Below are 13917 nucleotides of genomic sequence, written 5' to 3'. Positions count from 1 at the left end.
ACGGTTAGGAAGATATTTGCTGAAAACACTGCACTGATGTCTACGGCGCATGCGCACTGAGCGCGCCGTTTTTGTGAATGGGATAGTGGGGGGTTAAAAGGGTTGTAAAGGGAAAAAAAAAAAATTCATAATAAGCATCCTTTACCTGCAGACATTCCTCTTTTCACTTCCTCATTGTTTGTTTTTGCTCAGAAGTTGCTCTATTTATTCTCTGTTCTGTTCACTTCCTGCTTGTCTGATTTTACTGACCACCGTGACGGGAGGCTTTACTGCGGTGGTCAGTGATGTGCTCGCCCCCTCCTGGGAACTACATCTGTGTGTCAGGACGCTCTCTACATGTTGGAGACTTCAAGGAGGTGTGAATTACTGGGCGTGCCGCAATTCATACTGGGAAATGTAGTTCTTACATGAACGAGCGCCGCAAACCAGGAAGTGAATGAGAGAACAGAAACTAGAATGCCGGAAGTAATATAGATGAAGGAATTTAATAGGTATTTACTTGTTTTTTTTAACAGAATCATTACACTATTCTGTCTGTCTACCTTGCAGACATTCATTTTAGGCAAAACATTTTTTTCCTTTACAACTCCTTTAATTGCGTATTCCCGCGAATGAGCAGGGATCTTCCGGTCCAGCACGCATGTGCGGGAGTGACGTCATCGCCGCTCCGGCCAGTCACAGCGCCAGATCGGCAATACCCGGAAGAAGGGCAGAAGAGACATGGCGGCGGCGGAGGAGGTCAACGAGAAGTGCTTCAGGGGCCCATTCATAATAAGCTAGTATGCTATGCATTCTAGCTCATTATGCCTTTCTCTTGCAGGTTTTTTTTTTTTTAGAAGAAAAAAAAAAGGCTTTACTTCCTCTTAAAGACATGGATGAGCGAGTTTGGGGTGGAGGAACCTGGCTGACCTGCACAGAGTCCTGACCTCAACCCGATAGCAGGCCCCCGTCGCAACAAGGCAAGCAAACCAAGCAATTGCTTGGGGCCCCGAGCTGGCCTGGGGCTCCCAAGCAGGGCCCTTGCCGCGCTTCCTATAAATGCTTCAGCCACCTGAGCACTCTATAGAGAGCTTTAGGCAGCTGCAGCACTGCTGCCTCTCTCGTCACTTCTTCCCCTTCCCTGTAGCGTGGCCGAGCTCCTCTTCCTTCCTCCTCAGTGTGCACTTCCTGTCAGTCCGGCCGGGTACCGCGCGGTACAGGAGATTCAGTTTCCTGTTCCCGGCCGGGCTGACAGGAAGTGAGCACTCAGTGTGCACTTCCTGTCAGTCCGGCCGGGTACCGCGCGGTACAGGAGATTCAGTTTCCTGTTCCCGGCCGGACTGACAGGAAGTGAGCACTCAGTGTGCACTTCCTGTCAGTCCGGCCAGGTACCGCGCGGTACAGGAGATTCAGGGCCTCCATGTCCATTTTGCTTGGGGCCCCTTAAATTCCTTCAAACGGCCCTGCCTGATAGAACACCTTTGGGGTGAATTAGAGTGGAGCCAGGCAGGGCTGTCTTAATGAGAGGGCACACCTGGGCACTGCCCAGGGGCCCCAGCTGCATGGGGAGGCCCTGCACTTTCTCCAAAGCAGCTGGTCCTTGAGCCCACGCTGCCCTGAAATTGGGGACCCCCATGATGGCACTGAGAGTGATAGATACACAGGGGAGGCAGTCTGCCTCCTACCTACTTGATGTCTGTTTACCTGCACTGTCATCATTGTAGGGGCCCCAGAGCATTACTTTGCCCAGGGGCCCATGATGCTATTAAGGCGGCCCTGGAGCCAGGCCTTCTCCTCCAACATCAATGCCTGACCTCACAAATGCGCTTCTGGAAGAATGGTCAAACATTCCCATAGACACACTCCTAAACCTTGTGGACGGCCTTCCCAGAAAAGTTGAAGCTGTTATAGCTGCAAAGGGCGGGGCCAACTCAGTATTGAACCCTACGGACTAAGACTGGAATGCCAAGTTTGGAAAAAAAAAGCCAAAAGCCGGCGAGCCGCACATCTTTAATTACAGCGTGTAAAATGGGTAGTAAATGACAGGGCGTGTACGGCATGTACGGCGAGGACGCGGGATGTGTGTTAGTCAAACTGGACAGACCTGATTTATAAGAGCTCCGCGTACTACATTCAGAAAATACATCTTCGGGATTGGAAAAGAAGCAGATATAAAAAGTCAAATCAAAGCAGAACTTCACCGCATCTGAGGACCACAAATCAACAATACCCTTTGATGAAGTCGCATGTGAGCGAAGAAACGCGTCCGGGGCGGGGCTTGTGACGTCATCGCATCGTTTGTAGGAAGTACACGATCGCCCATGAGGGCAGCCGGGCCGAGGACTTGCAGACGATTTTGTGACCCCCCCCCTCGGGACGGATCGGTACGCACCAGGGATAGCGAATTCCTAAATGTGAGTGGAATAGTTGCTTGTGTTTTAAATAAATTTTGTTTTACATTATTACACTGCGCTACTTCCTTTTGTATCCTTTTATGTTGTCATCCTATATGAGAGATCACGCTTGCAGGAGTTTACTGTTGGGAGCTTAACCACTTCAGCCCCGGAGGATTTGGCTGCCCAATGACCCGGCCATTTTTTGCGATTCGGCACTGCGTCGCTTTAACTGACAAATGCGCGGTCGTGCGACGTGGCTCCCAAACAAATTTGGCGTCCCGCATTTTGCAGGTCTGTCCCGGGCACCTTCATTCCAGGACAATACAGTGTCCCGGAATGAAACTGACACAGACACCCCCGAAGTCAAACTAATGCCCCCAAAAAAGGCCGCCACATCACCGCTTTACTCACTGACAGTACTTGCCCTGGCCGGGAATGCCTGGAGGAGCACAGTCCCCGCCCCCTGCTTGTGATTGGAGAAATCATAAATCCCGCCTCTTGTGTCCAATCACTGTGCTGTGATTCGTTACAGCACGAGCTGATTTTTAGGAGGAGGGGTGTCCCTGAATGGTAGCTTGGAAATGTGGTCACCCTTACTCGGATCTGTGATCACCCGAGTCTCAGTGACAGGGGCGCGGGGAGCGTGCGAAGGGGGAGGACGCCTATTCACGGCCTCCTGGCAATTCAGGTCCGCGCTGTAGCCGTCATCAGGGCAAAAAGGGGGGGGGTTTCCATCCAGGGCCCTGGGGACCTCTGGGCCTTTTAATAAAAAAATAAAAAAAAATAAGTATATATAAACAAAAATAAAAAAATAAACATTTATAAAAAAAAAAAAGGTTTTTTTTCCACATGGGGCCCTGGGGACCTCTAAGCCTTTTAATAAAATAAATATATATATTTGTTTTTTCTTTTTTTCTTTTTATATATATATAAAAGAAATAAAATAATATAAAAAAAAAAAATTTTTTATTAAAAAAAAGGGGGGTTGCCATCCGGGGCCCTGGGGATCTCCGGGCCCCCCGTACCCCTAAAAAAATGGCCCTTTAATAAAAAATAAAATAAAAATATATTAGAAAAAAATATTTTTTTTTATAAAAAATAAATAAAAAAGGGGGGGTTGCCATCCAGGGTCCTGTGGGCCTTTGGGCCCCTGGGGACCTCTGGACCTCTAAAAAAAATAAAAAAAATTGGCCCTTTAATAAAAAATAAAATAAAAATATATTTAAAAAAAAATATATATATATTTTTTTATAAAAAATTAATAAAAAAAAGGGGAGTTGCCATATATTTTTTTTTTTAAAGGGGGTTGCCATCCGGGCCCCTGGGGACCTCCGGGCTCCTTACAGGTGTACTGCCTGTACCCCCCTGATGGCGGCCCTGGCCGTCATTCGGCTATAGCACGGACGCCAAAGTGGTTAATTTTATTTGATATATGTGTTATAATTTTTGTACCCACTAGAGGTCACTGGTTGCACGTACAGTGAAACCTTGGATTGCGAGTAACGCGGTTAACGAGCGTTTTTCGCAATACAAGCTTTTTTTATTTTTTAAATCCTGATTCGGTTTGCGAGTGTTGTCTCGCAATACGAGCAGGATTCAAGCCACAGCGGTGTGCAGTACAGTGTTTGGCCAGAGATGCAGGGGCGCCGGAGCCCGAGCGGAGCCGTTCAGAAATCCTGAGCCTTTTCAAGGTTTTCCGAGTGCAGCCGAGCTGTCCCTGAGCCTTTCCGGGGCTCTCTGGCGCCCCCCACACCTCTGGCAACATGCGGTATTGCATGCCATAGAAGTCAATGTGGAACAAATTATTTTCGTTTCCATTGACCTCAATGGGGAAACTCGCTTTGATATGCGAGTGCTTTGGATTACGAGCATTCCCCTGGAACGGATTATGCGCTTAATCCAAGGTTCCACTGTATAATATATTTTTGGTGTCATATGCAATACTCCCACTCAGGGCCGGATTTTCTCTCCCTGCCGCCCCAAGGCCAGGTTCCGCAATGCACCCCCTCCCCACCAACCGAACCAGCCCCCCCCCCCCCCTCAAATCAATGAAGAATGGCAACCGGATGGCAGGGGCGGCACGGTTAGTTGTTTCTTTTTTTTACTTTATAATTTATTTTTTGTAGCTTGTCATTTACTTTTTTTCTTTTTTGTATAATTTTCTTATAATTTTTTATATTATTTTTCTTATTCTTTACTTTTTAATTACTTTTTTATTTTAATAATTTAATTATTATTTCTTTTTTTTTTTTTTTTCTTTTTTTATCTTTTTTTTTTTCACTTAACTTTATTGCTATCACACAGGAGAAAACAATTCCCTATGTGATAGCAATTGTAGGTGACAAGTTCTCTTTAATGGCCCAGATTCAAGTAGAATCGCGCAATATTTGCGTGGGCAAAGAGCAAATTTTTTTCTCTGCGCCCACGCAAATATTGCGCTTTGCCCGCGATTCACGGAGCAGTTGCTCCGTAAATTGTGCGGACAATATGCTAAGCAGCCGGGCGCAAGGCTGCCTAATGTAAATGATCCCGCCGGGGGCGGGAATCATTTAAATTAGGCGCGCTCCCGCGCCGAGCGAACAGCGCATGCTCCGTCGGGAAACTTTCCCGACGTGCATTGCGGCAAATGACGTCGCAAGGACGTCATTTGCTTGTAAGTGAACGTGAATGGCGTCCAGCGCCATTCACGGTTCACTTACGTAAACGACGTTAAATTTGAACGTCGCGAGCGGGAGGCGCAGCTATACTTTAGCATTGGCTGCGCCTGCTATTAGCAGGAGCAACCTTATGCTAAAGGCGCCGTACGGAAACTCCGTACCTTGCGTAGGCAGGGCCCGCGCAACTTTTGTGAATCGGTGGTAGTATGCAATTTGCATACTACACGCCGATCACAATGGCCGCGCCCCCTAGCGGCCAACGCAAGAATGCAGCCTGAGATATGAAGGCATAAGGAGGCTTATGTTTGTCACATCCTAGGCTGCATTCGGTGTAACGAGGTTCCTGAATCAGGAGCACTCGTTACACCGGAGCAAGTAAGCACTTGCGCCGCGCAACTATGGTTGCGCGGGCGCAAGTGCTTCTTGAATCTGGGCCATTGACTCCAAAATAGGAGTCCTAGCACTGTACTAGAAATCCTGTCACAGCTGAGATGGTAAGAGCACAACTCACCCCTCTCACTGTGTACATCGACGGCAGGGACAGTCACAGGAGACAGACTCGGCGGCCTGGGGGAGGACGGAGTCCCGAAGACAGAGCCAGTAGAGAGAGGAATGTGGGGGGAGGGGAGGACGGATGGCAGCACACATTTTACAAGTGATTTCGGTGACATCGCCGCAATCGCTTGTTAACGAGCGAGCGCATTCCAGAAAGCAACTTACCGCCCTTAACTGGCCGTCGAGGGACTCCATGCTGCTTAGGGTGACCACGTGTCCCGGTTTGCCCGGGATCGTCCCGTAATATACATTTTTGTCCCGTGTCCCGGGAGCCATCAAACCGGGACAATAGAGAGTCCCGGAATCAACTATCAACTGCCTGCCACACTCACTGCCGCTGCTGTAATTAAATGATTCTAAATCACTGGTTGCTAGGGACGCCCCGCTTGGCGTGTAGCAACCAGTGACGTCACCGTGTCCCGCTCTCTCTGCGGCTCCGACTCCACCCCCACCTCCTCCTCCTCCAGCGGCCAGCCGCGGTTCTTGCTGCAGAGAGAGCAGCAGCATCGTTACAGGGCAGGCAGAGACAGTGAGTCACTCACCGTCACCTACCGCGGCACAGACCAAGACCTCCTCCTCCTCCCCTCCAGGCCACGGTTGCTCAGCTGGACTCGATCCGCCGTCCGTCCCGAGTCCCGACCTCCCGCGAGTCCCGACTTCCGCTGCGCCGCGCCGGCCATCCTTGGAGCAGAAGGCAGAAAAGGTAGGTGTAGGGGGAGGGGGGTGCACCATGCAATGGGGGGGGGGAGAGATTATACAGTCCAGATTACAATTTGCAGGGGCAGCAGAGGTGACAGTGAGAGAGGGGGGGGGTTGCATGGTGCACCCCCCTTTCTCTGTCACCTTTGCTGCCCCTGCAAATTGTAATCTGGACTGTATAATCTCTCTCTACCCAGCCCTCTGTCACCCAGTCCCTCTGTCACCCAGTCCCTCTGTCACCCAGCTCTCCGTCACCCAGCTCTCCGTCACCCAGCTCTCCGTCACCCAGCCCTCCGTCACCCAGCCCTCCGTCACCCAGCTCTCCGTCACCCAGCCCTCCGTCACCCAGCCCTCCGTCACCCAGCCCAGTCCTCCGTCACCCAGCTCTCCGTCACCCAGCTCTCCGTCACCCAGCCCTCCGTCACCCAGCCCTCCGTCACCCTGTCCCATGTCACCCAGCCCTCCGTCACCCTGTCCTCTGTCACCCAGTCCTCTGTCACCCCGCCCTCTGTCACCCTGTCCCCTCACCCAGCCCTCCGTCACCCTGTCCCATGTCACCCAGCCCTCTGTCACCCAGTCCTCTGTCACCCAGCCCTCTGTCACCCAGCCCTTTGTCACCCAGCCCTCTGTCACCCAGCCCTCTGTCACCCTGTCCCCTGTCACCCAGTCCTCTGTCACCCAGTCCTCTGTCACCCAGTCCCCTGTCACCCAGTCCTCTGTCACCCAGTCCTCTGTCACTCAGTCCCCCCTCACCCAGCCCTCTGTCACCCTGTCACCCAGCCCTCTGTCACCCTGTCACCCAGTCCTCTGTCACCCAGTCCTCTGTCACTCAGTCCCCCCTCACCCAGCCCTCTGTCACCCTGTCACCCAGCCCTCTGTCACCCTGTCACCCAGTCCTCTGTCACCCAGCCCTCTCTCACCCAGCCCTCTGTCACCAAGCCCTCTGTCACCCAGCCCTCTGTCACCCTGTCCTCTGTCACCCTGTCCTCTGTCACCCTGTCCTCTGTCACCCTGTCCCCTGTCACCCAGTCCTCTGTCACCCAGCCCTCTGTCACCCTGTCCTCTGTCACCCTGTCCTCTGTCACCCAGTCCCCTGTCACCCAGTCCCCTGTCACCCAGTCCCCTGTCACCCAGCCCTCTGTCACCCAGCCCTCTGTCACCCAGCTCTCTGTCACCCAGTCCTCTGTCACCCAGTCCCCTGTCACCCAGTCCCCTGTCACCCTGTCCTCTGTCACCCAGTCCTCTGTCACCCAGTCCCCTGTCACCCAGTCCCCTGTCACCCAGTCCCCTGTCACCCAGCCCTCTGTCACCCAGCCCTCTGTCACCCAGCTCTCTGTCACCCAGTCCTCTGTCACCCAGTCCCCTGTCACCCAGTCCCCTGTCACCCAGTCCTCTGTCACCCAGTCCTCTGTCACCCAGTCCCCTGTCACCCAGTCCCCTGTCACCCAGTCACCCAGCCCTCTGTCACCCAGCCCTCTGTCACCCAGCCCTCTGTCACCCAGTCCCCTGTCACCCTGTCCCCTGTCCCCTGTCACCCAGCCCTCCGTCACCCTGTCCCCTGTCACCCAGCCCTCTGTCACCCACTCCCCTGTCACCCAGCCCTCTGTCACCCAGCTCTCTGTCACCCAGTCCCCTGTTACCCAGTCCCCTGTCACCCTGTCCCCTGTCACCCAGTCCCCTGTCACCCAACCCTCCGTCACCCTGTCCCCTGTCACCCAGCCCTCTGTCACCCACTCCCCTGTCACCCAGCCCTCTGTCACCCTGTCCCCTGTCACCCAGCCCTCTGTCACCCACTCCCCTGTCACCCAGCCCTCTGTCACCCAGCCCTCTGTCACCCAGCCCTCTGTCACCCAGCCCTCTGTCACCCAGCTCTCTGTCACCCAGTCCCCTGTTACCCAGTCCCCTGTCACCCTGTCCCCTGTCACCCAGTCCCCTGTCACCCAACCCTCCGTCACCCTGTCCCCTGTCACCCAGCCCTCTGTCACCCACTCCCCTGTCACCCAGCCCTCTGTCACCCAGTCCCCTGTCACCCAGTCCCCTGTCACCCAGCCCCCTGTCACCCTGTCCCCTGTCACCCAACCCTCTGTCACCCAGCCCGCTGTCACCCAGCCCTCTGTCACCCACTCCCCTGTCACCCAGCCCTCTGTCACCCAGCCCTCTGTCACCTGTCACCCAGCCCTCTGTCACCCTGTCCCCTGTCACCCTGTCCCCTGTCACCCAGCCCTCTGTCACCCAGCCCTCTGTCACCCAGCCCTCTGTCACCCAGCCCTCTGTCACCCTGTCACCCAGTCCCCTGTCATCCTGTGACCCTGTCACCCTGTCCCCTGTCACCCTGTCCCCTGTCACCCAGCCCTTTGTCACCCAGCCCTCTGTCACCCAGCCCTCTGTCACCCAGTCCCCTGTCACCCAGTCCCCTGTCACCCAGTCCCCTGTCACCCAGCCCTCTGTCACGGGCCCGCTGATTTCATGATACGCCCCTGCCCCCAAAACTGGCAAAAAAATATGTTAAAAAACGTATTTTTTTTGGGGGGGGGGGGTGTCCCTGAATGGCAGTTTGGAAATGTGGTCACCCTAATGCTGCTGCCGCCCCCTCAGCACCCTGCCGCCCCCCGAGGCCTGGCCTCGGGGGCCTTGTGGGAAATCCGGGCCTGCTCCCACTAGGGTTCACTATTTTATTTTATCTATTTAGTATTTACATTACATATTATTTTTTTAGGAAATGAGGGAGCGCTTCACATTTTATTTTTTTACTCTGGTCTGCTAATAACAGTTGGTGTTCAGCAGCAACCTCTTAGATTTAATATATAGCGCTTACTTTATAGTTGTGCCGCAGAAGTACATTTCTTCTTTATTTTTAAATCAAAAACACTGTTCAATTAATTTTTAATATTCAAAGAACCCCCCCCTCCATGATTTCTGGCCGTGGCCATCTTAAGTAAGGGCAGATGATTCATGTAGCATTTACTTCCTGAAATCCATCTGCCCTTATCACAGGCATGCAGGCAGGAGGGTGTGTTTAGCTGAGAAATCCCCTCCTCCCCTCCTGAAGACTCCTGGGATGTATGACATGATTTTAGCCTAGGCCACAAACCAGGATGTAACTGAAGAAATTAAAACAAGTAAATAGAGGCAGATCTTTGCTGTGTAAAACATACCTCCCAACTGTCCCTGATTGGGAACAATGTCCCTCTGTCCCTCTTTCCTCCTCATTTGTCCCTCATTTTTGTCTGATTTATATAGTTGTATATAAAATGCACTTTTTATCTCTCAGCAAGTGTTTTCCAGCCCTAAATCTTTCATCTGATCTCTAAATTGCTGCATTTGTAAATTCCAAAAGCCAATATAAAGGAATAGTAGTGGTAAAAAAAAAATCACTTGTGGGTTTAACTAATCTTTTTTTTTGTACAGGTCTCCTTTAAGAGGGCGTGGCAAGGGGTGTGTCCTATGTCTGCATACTTTTGCTGATAGGTGTCCCTCATTCCCACCACAAAAAGTTGGGAGGTATGGTAAAATCTCAGGTCAGGATGGACATCAATGCCACCTGTCAGGGCCCATCAGGGCTGCACATCAGTGCCACCTATCGGTGCCCATCAGTGACAGACTGACCATTCGGGCACTGCCCGCGGGCCCCATGCCACTAGGGAGCCCCATCCGGGTTGCCAGATTCAGTAAAACCAGGGACAGTATGTAAAAATCTGCGTTTTTAAAAAAAATCACAAGATTATAGCTGCCCCGCCTCTCCAGTACCTTTTCAGTGTGTGTATGTATACTGTGTGTGTGTATACTGTGTGTGTGCATACTGCAGGGGTCGACAAAATCCGGGCGCCAGGTCGCAATTGCGACAAGAAATTGTGACCTGGCGCCCGCGGCGGCCGGTAATTGAGGCCGCGGCTTTGCGGCCTTGTGAAGTCCCAAGCTCTTCCTTCTGTGAGCTGTGACCTTCTGTGAGCTGGCGCCATCTGGTGGTGGCCGTTGGCATTGCAAGTTTAACAGCTGTTCTAATGTGTAATCTTTCACTATTTTCACTGCCATCTCCTTCCCTCTAAGTAGAACCCCCAAACATTATATATAAGGTATAAGTTTCAGTATTTTGAGCAAGTGTGAACGAGACCGTTATCCTTTTTTTTTCTTTCTTATTGCTTGAAAGGCATGGTTACAAGTTCTCATGAACCAAGACAGCGGCCATGTTGGCTGAGGGCAAGCGACTAAAGCCCCATACACGCGGTCGGACCTTTTTCCGACCAAAATCACATCCGAATTCCAACAGAATTTCATCGGAGTAAAAGAGAACATGCTCAAAACTCCGATGGAAATAATCCGATGGGGCATGCACACGGTCGGAAATTTCCGATGGAAAAAATCCGTCAGACTTTTTCCATCGGAAATTCCGATCGTGTAAACGGGGCATAACTCTCCGCTGTTTCGTTAGATAAGGTGACCCTTCAGATTGGGCGACCTGTCACTTTTTGTAAATGTAAGTGACGTTCTGTTGCCGCCATCTTGCTACACCCCACACTCCTCCATAGTAAAGATACAGTGAGAAGGCGGCAAGCAGACATCTTGTTACACCCACTGGAGTTTTAACAGTATTTTTAACAGTAAACGGAGCTTATATAGTGAAATACAGGATTTAAAAATCCGTCTGACTGTTTAGATGTTGAATTTTAAAAGCAGAGGCAAGCCTGCTGATCTCACAGGTTTGCTAATCTGATAGAACACCTCTGCTTTGAAAATTCAACATCTAAAGTCTTAGATTTCAAAATACTTAATTTCACTAAATAAGCTCAGTTTCTGTTAAAAATACGTGTGAAATGCAAGACTGGGTGTAACAAGATGTCCGCTTGTCGCCTTCTCACTATATCCTTACTGTGGACGCGTGCGGGGTGTAGCAAGATGGCGGCGACAAAACGTCACTTCCGTTACAAAATGTGACGGGATCGCCGAAACACCGCCTCTCCCTCTAAGCTACTTCCGCTGAGCCGTCTGCTGGCAGAATGGCGCCGCGCAGGCCTCAGTGCTGGCGGAAGTGACGTCGGCAGTAGCGCTCTGGTAGTTTCTGGCAGTGAAGTGCGTCACTCGGAGGGTCGGGAAGCGGCTGTTGGCGGAGGGTTCCCCGGAGGGGGAAGAAGCGGAGGGCCCGGGATGGATTTCTATAAAGTGATGAAGGTGGCTGCGGCCCAGAGCAGCGGAGATGGCAGCACGGTGAGAGAGAGGGGGGCAGATTGGAGACATATGGGGGGGTGCAGGGTGTCAGTGGGGGGGATTGTCCTGATGGGGGAGGGGAGCAGGGCCTAGGAACAACATATATTTGAGGTGGGGGTGGGTTGGGGCAGGTTGTCTTGAATGAGGGGGGGCTCATTGGAGACCTGAGGGGGGGTTGGTGGCAGTTGGGAGGGGGGCTGAGGGCCCTGTACTGACTGAAGGGGGTAATTGTGGGTCCTATACTAGGGGGACTGGTAAATAGGGGGGCAGTGTATTGGCTTGGGGAGGGGGTACATTGGGTTCTGTAGTGATGGAGGGGTCCTGTGCTGACGTGGAGGGGGTTGGTAAATGGGGGGGGGCCTGTACTGATGGGTAGGTGGTTGGTAAATTTGGGGGGGGGGGGGGCCTGTACTGACGGGTGGTTGGTAAATGGGGGGGGGGGGTCATGTACTGACGGGTGCGTGGTTGGTTAATGGGGGGGGGGGGGTCATGTACTGACGGGTGGTTGGTAAATGGGGGGGGGGGGGTCATGTACTGACGGGTGCGTGGTTGGTAAATGGGGGGGGGGTCATGTACTGACGGGTGGTTGGTAAATGGGGGGGGGTCATGTACTGACGGGTAGGGTGGTTGGTAAATTGGGGGGGATCCTGTACTGATGGGTGGTTGGTAAATGGGGGGGGGGGGCATGTACTGACTGGTGGTTGGTTGGTAAATGGGGGGGTCATGTACTGACGGGTAGGTGGTTGGCAAATGGGGGGGGCGTCATGTACTGACGGGTAGGTGGTTGGTAAATGGGGGGGGGTCATGTACTGACGGGTGCGTGGTTGGTAAATGGGGGGGGGTCATGTACTGACGGGAGCGTGGTTGGTAAATGGGGGGGGGGGGCATGTACTGACGGGTGGTTGGTAAATGGGGGGGGTCATGTACTGACGGGTGGTTGGTAAATGGGGGGGGTCATGTACTGACGGGTGCGTGTTTGGTAAATGGGGGGGGGGGGATGTACTGACGGGTGCGTGTTTGGTAAATGGGGGGGGGGTCATGTACTGACGGGTGCGTGTTTGGTAAATGGGGGGGGGGGGCATGTACTGACGGGTGCGTGGTTGGTAAATGGGGGGGGGGGTCATGTACTGACGGGTGCGTGGTTGGTAAATGGGGGGGGGGGCATGTACTGACGGGTGCGTGGTTGGTAAATGGGGGGGGGGTCATGTACTGACGGGTGCGTGGTTGGTAAATGGGGGGGGGGGGGCATGTACTGACGGGTGCGTGGTTGGTAAATGGGGGGGGGGGGTCATGTACTGACGGGTGCGTGGTTGGTAAATGGGGGGGGGGGCATGTACTGACGGGTAGGTGGTTGGTAAATGGGGGGGCGTCGTGTACTGACGGGTGGTTGGTAAATGGGGGGGTCATGTACTGATGGGTGGTTGGTAAATGGGGGGGGGGGGGCATGTACTGACGGGTAGGTGGTTGGCAAATGGGGGGGTCATGTACTGACGGGTGGTTGGTAAATGGGGGGGTCATGTACTGACGGGTGGTTGGTAAATGGGGGGGGGGGTCATGTACTGACGGGTGGGTGGTTGGTAAATTGGGGGGGGGGGGTCATGTACTGACGGGTGCGTGTTTGGTAAATGGGGGGGGGGTCATGTACTGACGGGTGGGTGGTAAATGGGGGGGGTCATGTACTGACGGGTGCGTGTTTGGTAAATGGGGGGGGGGGTCATGTACTGTCGGGTGCGTGTTTGGTAAATGGGGGGGGGGGGTCATGTACTGACGGGTGCGTGGTTGGTAAATGGGGGGGGTCCTGATGGGGAGAGGGTTGGTAAATTCGGGGGGTGTCTTGTACTGACGGGTAGGGGGGTTGGTAAATGGGGGGTGTCTTGTACTGACGGGTAGGGGGGTTGGTAAATGGGGGGGCCTGTACTGACGGGTAGGGGGGTTGGTAAATGGAGGGGGGTCCTGTACTGATGTGGAGGGGGCTGGTAAATTGGGGGAGGGTGGTGTCCTGATGGGGAGAGGGTTGGTAAATTGGGTGGGCGGGGGGGTTGGTAAATGGGGGTCCTGTACTGACGGAGAGCGGTTGGTAAATATGAGGGGGGTTGGTAAACGGGGTCTTGTACTAACTGGGGGGGGGGGGACCTGTTCTGGGTGATATCCGTCTTCTGGGTGACAGTTCCAGTCTCTGCTCTCTTGTAGAACAATGGCTGCCTCTGGTATGTCTCACCATGTTGGATGCCCCCCTGCTGCCTGCTGTGGTTCCTCCCAGCTGTTGCATCACTATAGAACACAGTAGTGGCCTGTAGGTGGAACCACAGCAAGCAGAGGGGGACACCACTTCCAACACATATAATTCACTACTTATTTCTTAGTAAAAGGGTGACTTTAGGGGAATGGAGTGTGAGGAATGTGCCAATGATGACTTTATATCGGTGTAT

General features: G+C 53.0%; 1 protein-coding gene across 4 annotated transcripts in view; it reads left to right on the top strand.

Moving 5' to 3' along the window:
- Positions 1-2159: 2159 nt before the first annotated feature.
- SPTY2D1 (SPT2 chromatin protein domain containing 1) overlaps positions 2160-13917 on the top strand; it is a 36768-nt gene continuing 25010 nt past the window's right edge. For 2 of the 4 annotated variants that reach the window (XM_040328003.1, XM_040328004.1), the window contains exon 1: positions 11285-11488. In XM_040328003.1, the coding sequence (XP_040183937.1) occupies positions 11429-11488 (60 nt within the window). In that variant the 5' untranslated portion in view covers positions 11285-11428. Of the gene's footprint in view, positions 2394-11283; positions 11489-13917 lie in introns of those variants that run through there. The other 2 variants (XM_040328002.1, XM_040328001.1) reach the window with 2 other exon arrangements.

The sequence above is a fragment of the Rana temporaria genome, chromosome 11 (genome assembly GCF_905171775.1).
Source record: "Rana temporaria chromosome 11, aRanTem1.1, whole genome shotgun sequence".
Taxonomy (NCBI): domain Eukaryota; kingdom Metazoa; phylum Chordata; class Amphibia; order Anura; family Ranidae; genus Rana; species Rana temporaria.
This window is presented reverse-complemented; position numbering and strand designations above follow the sequence as displayed.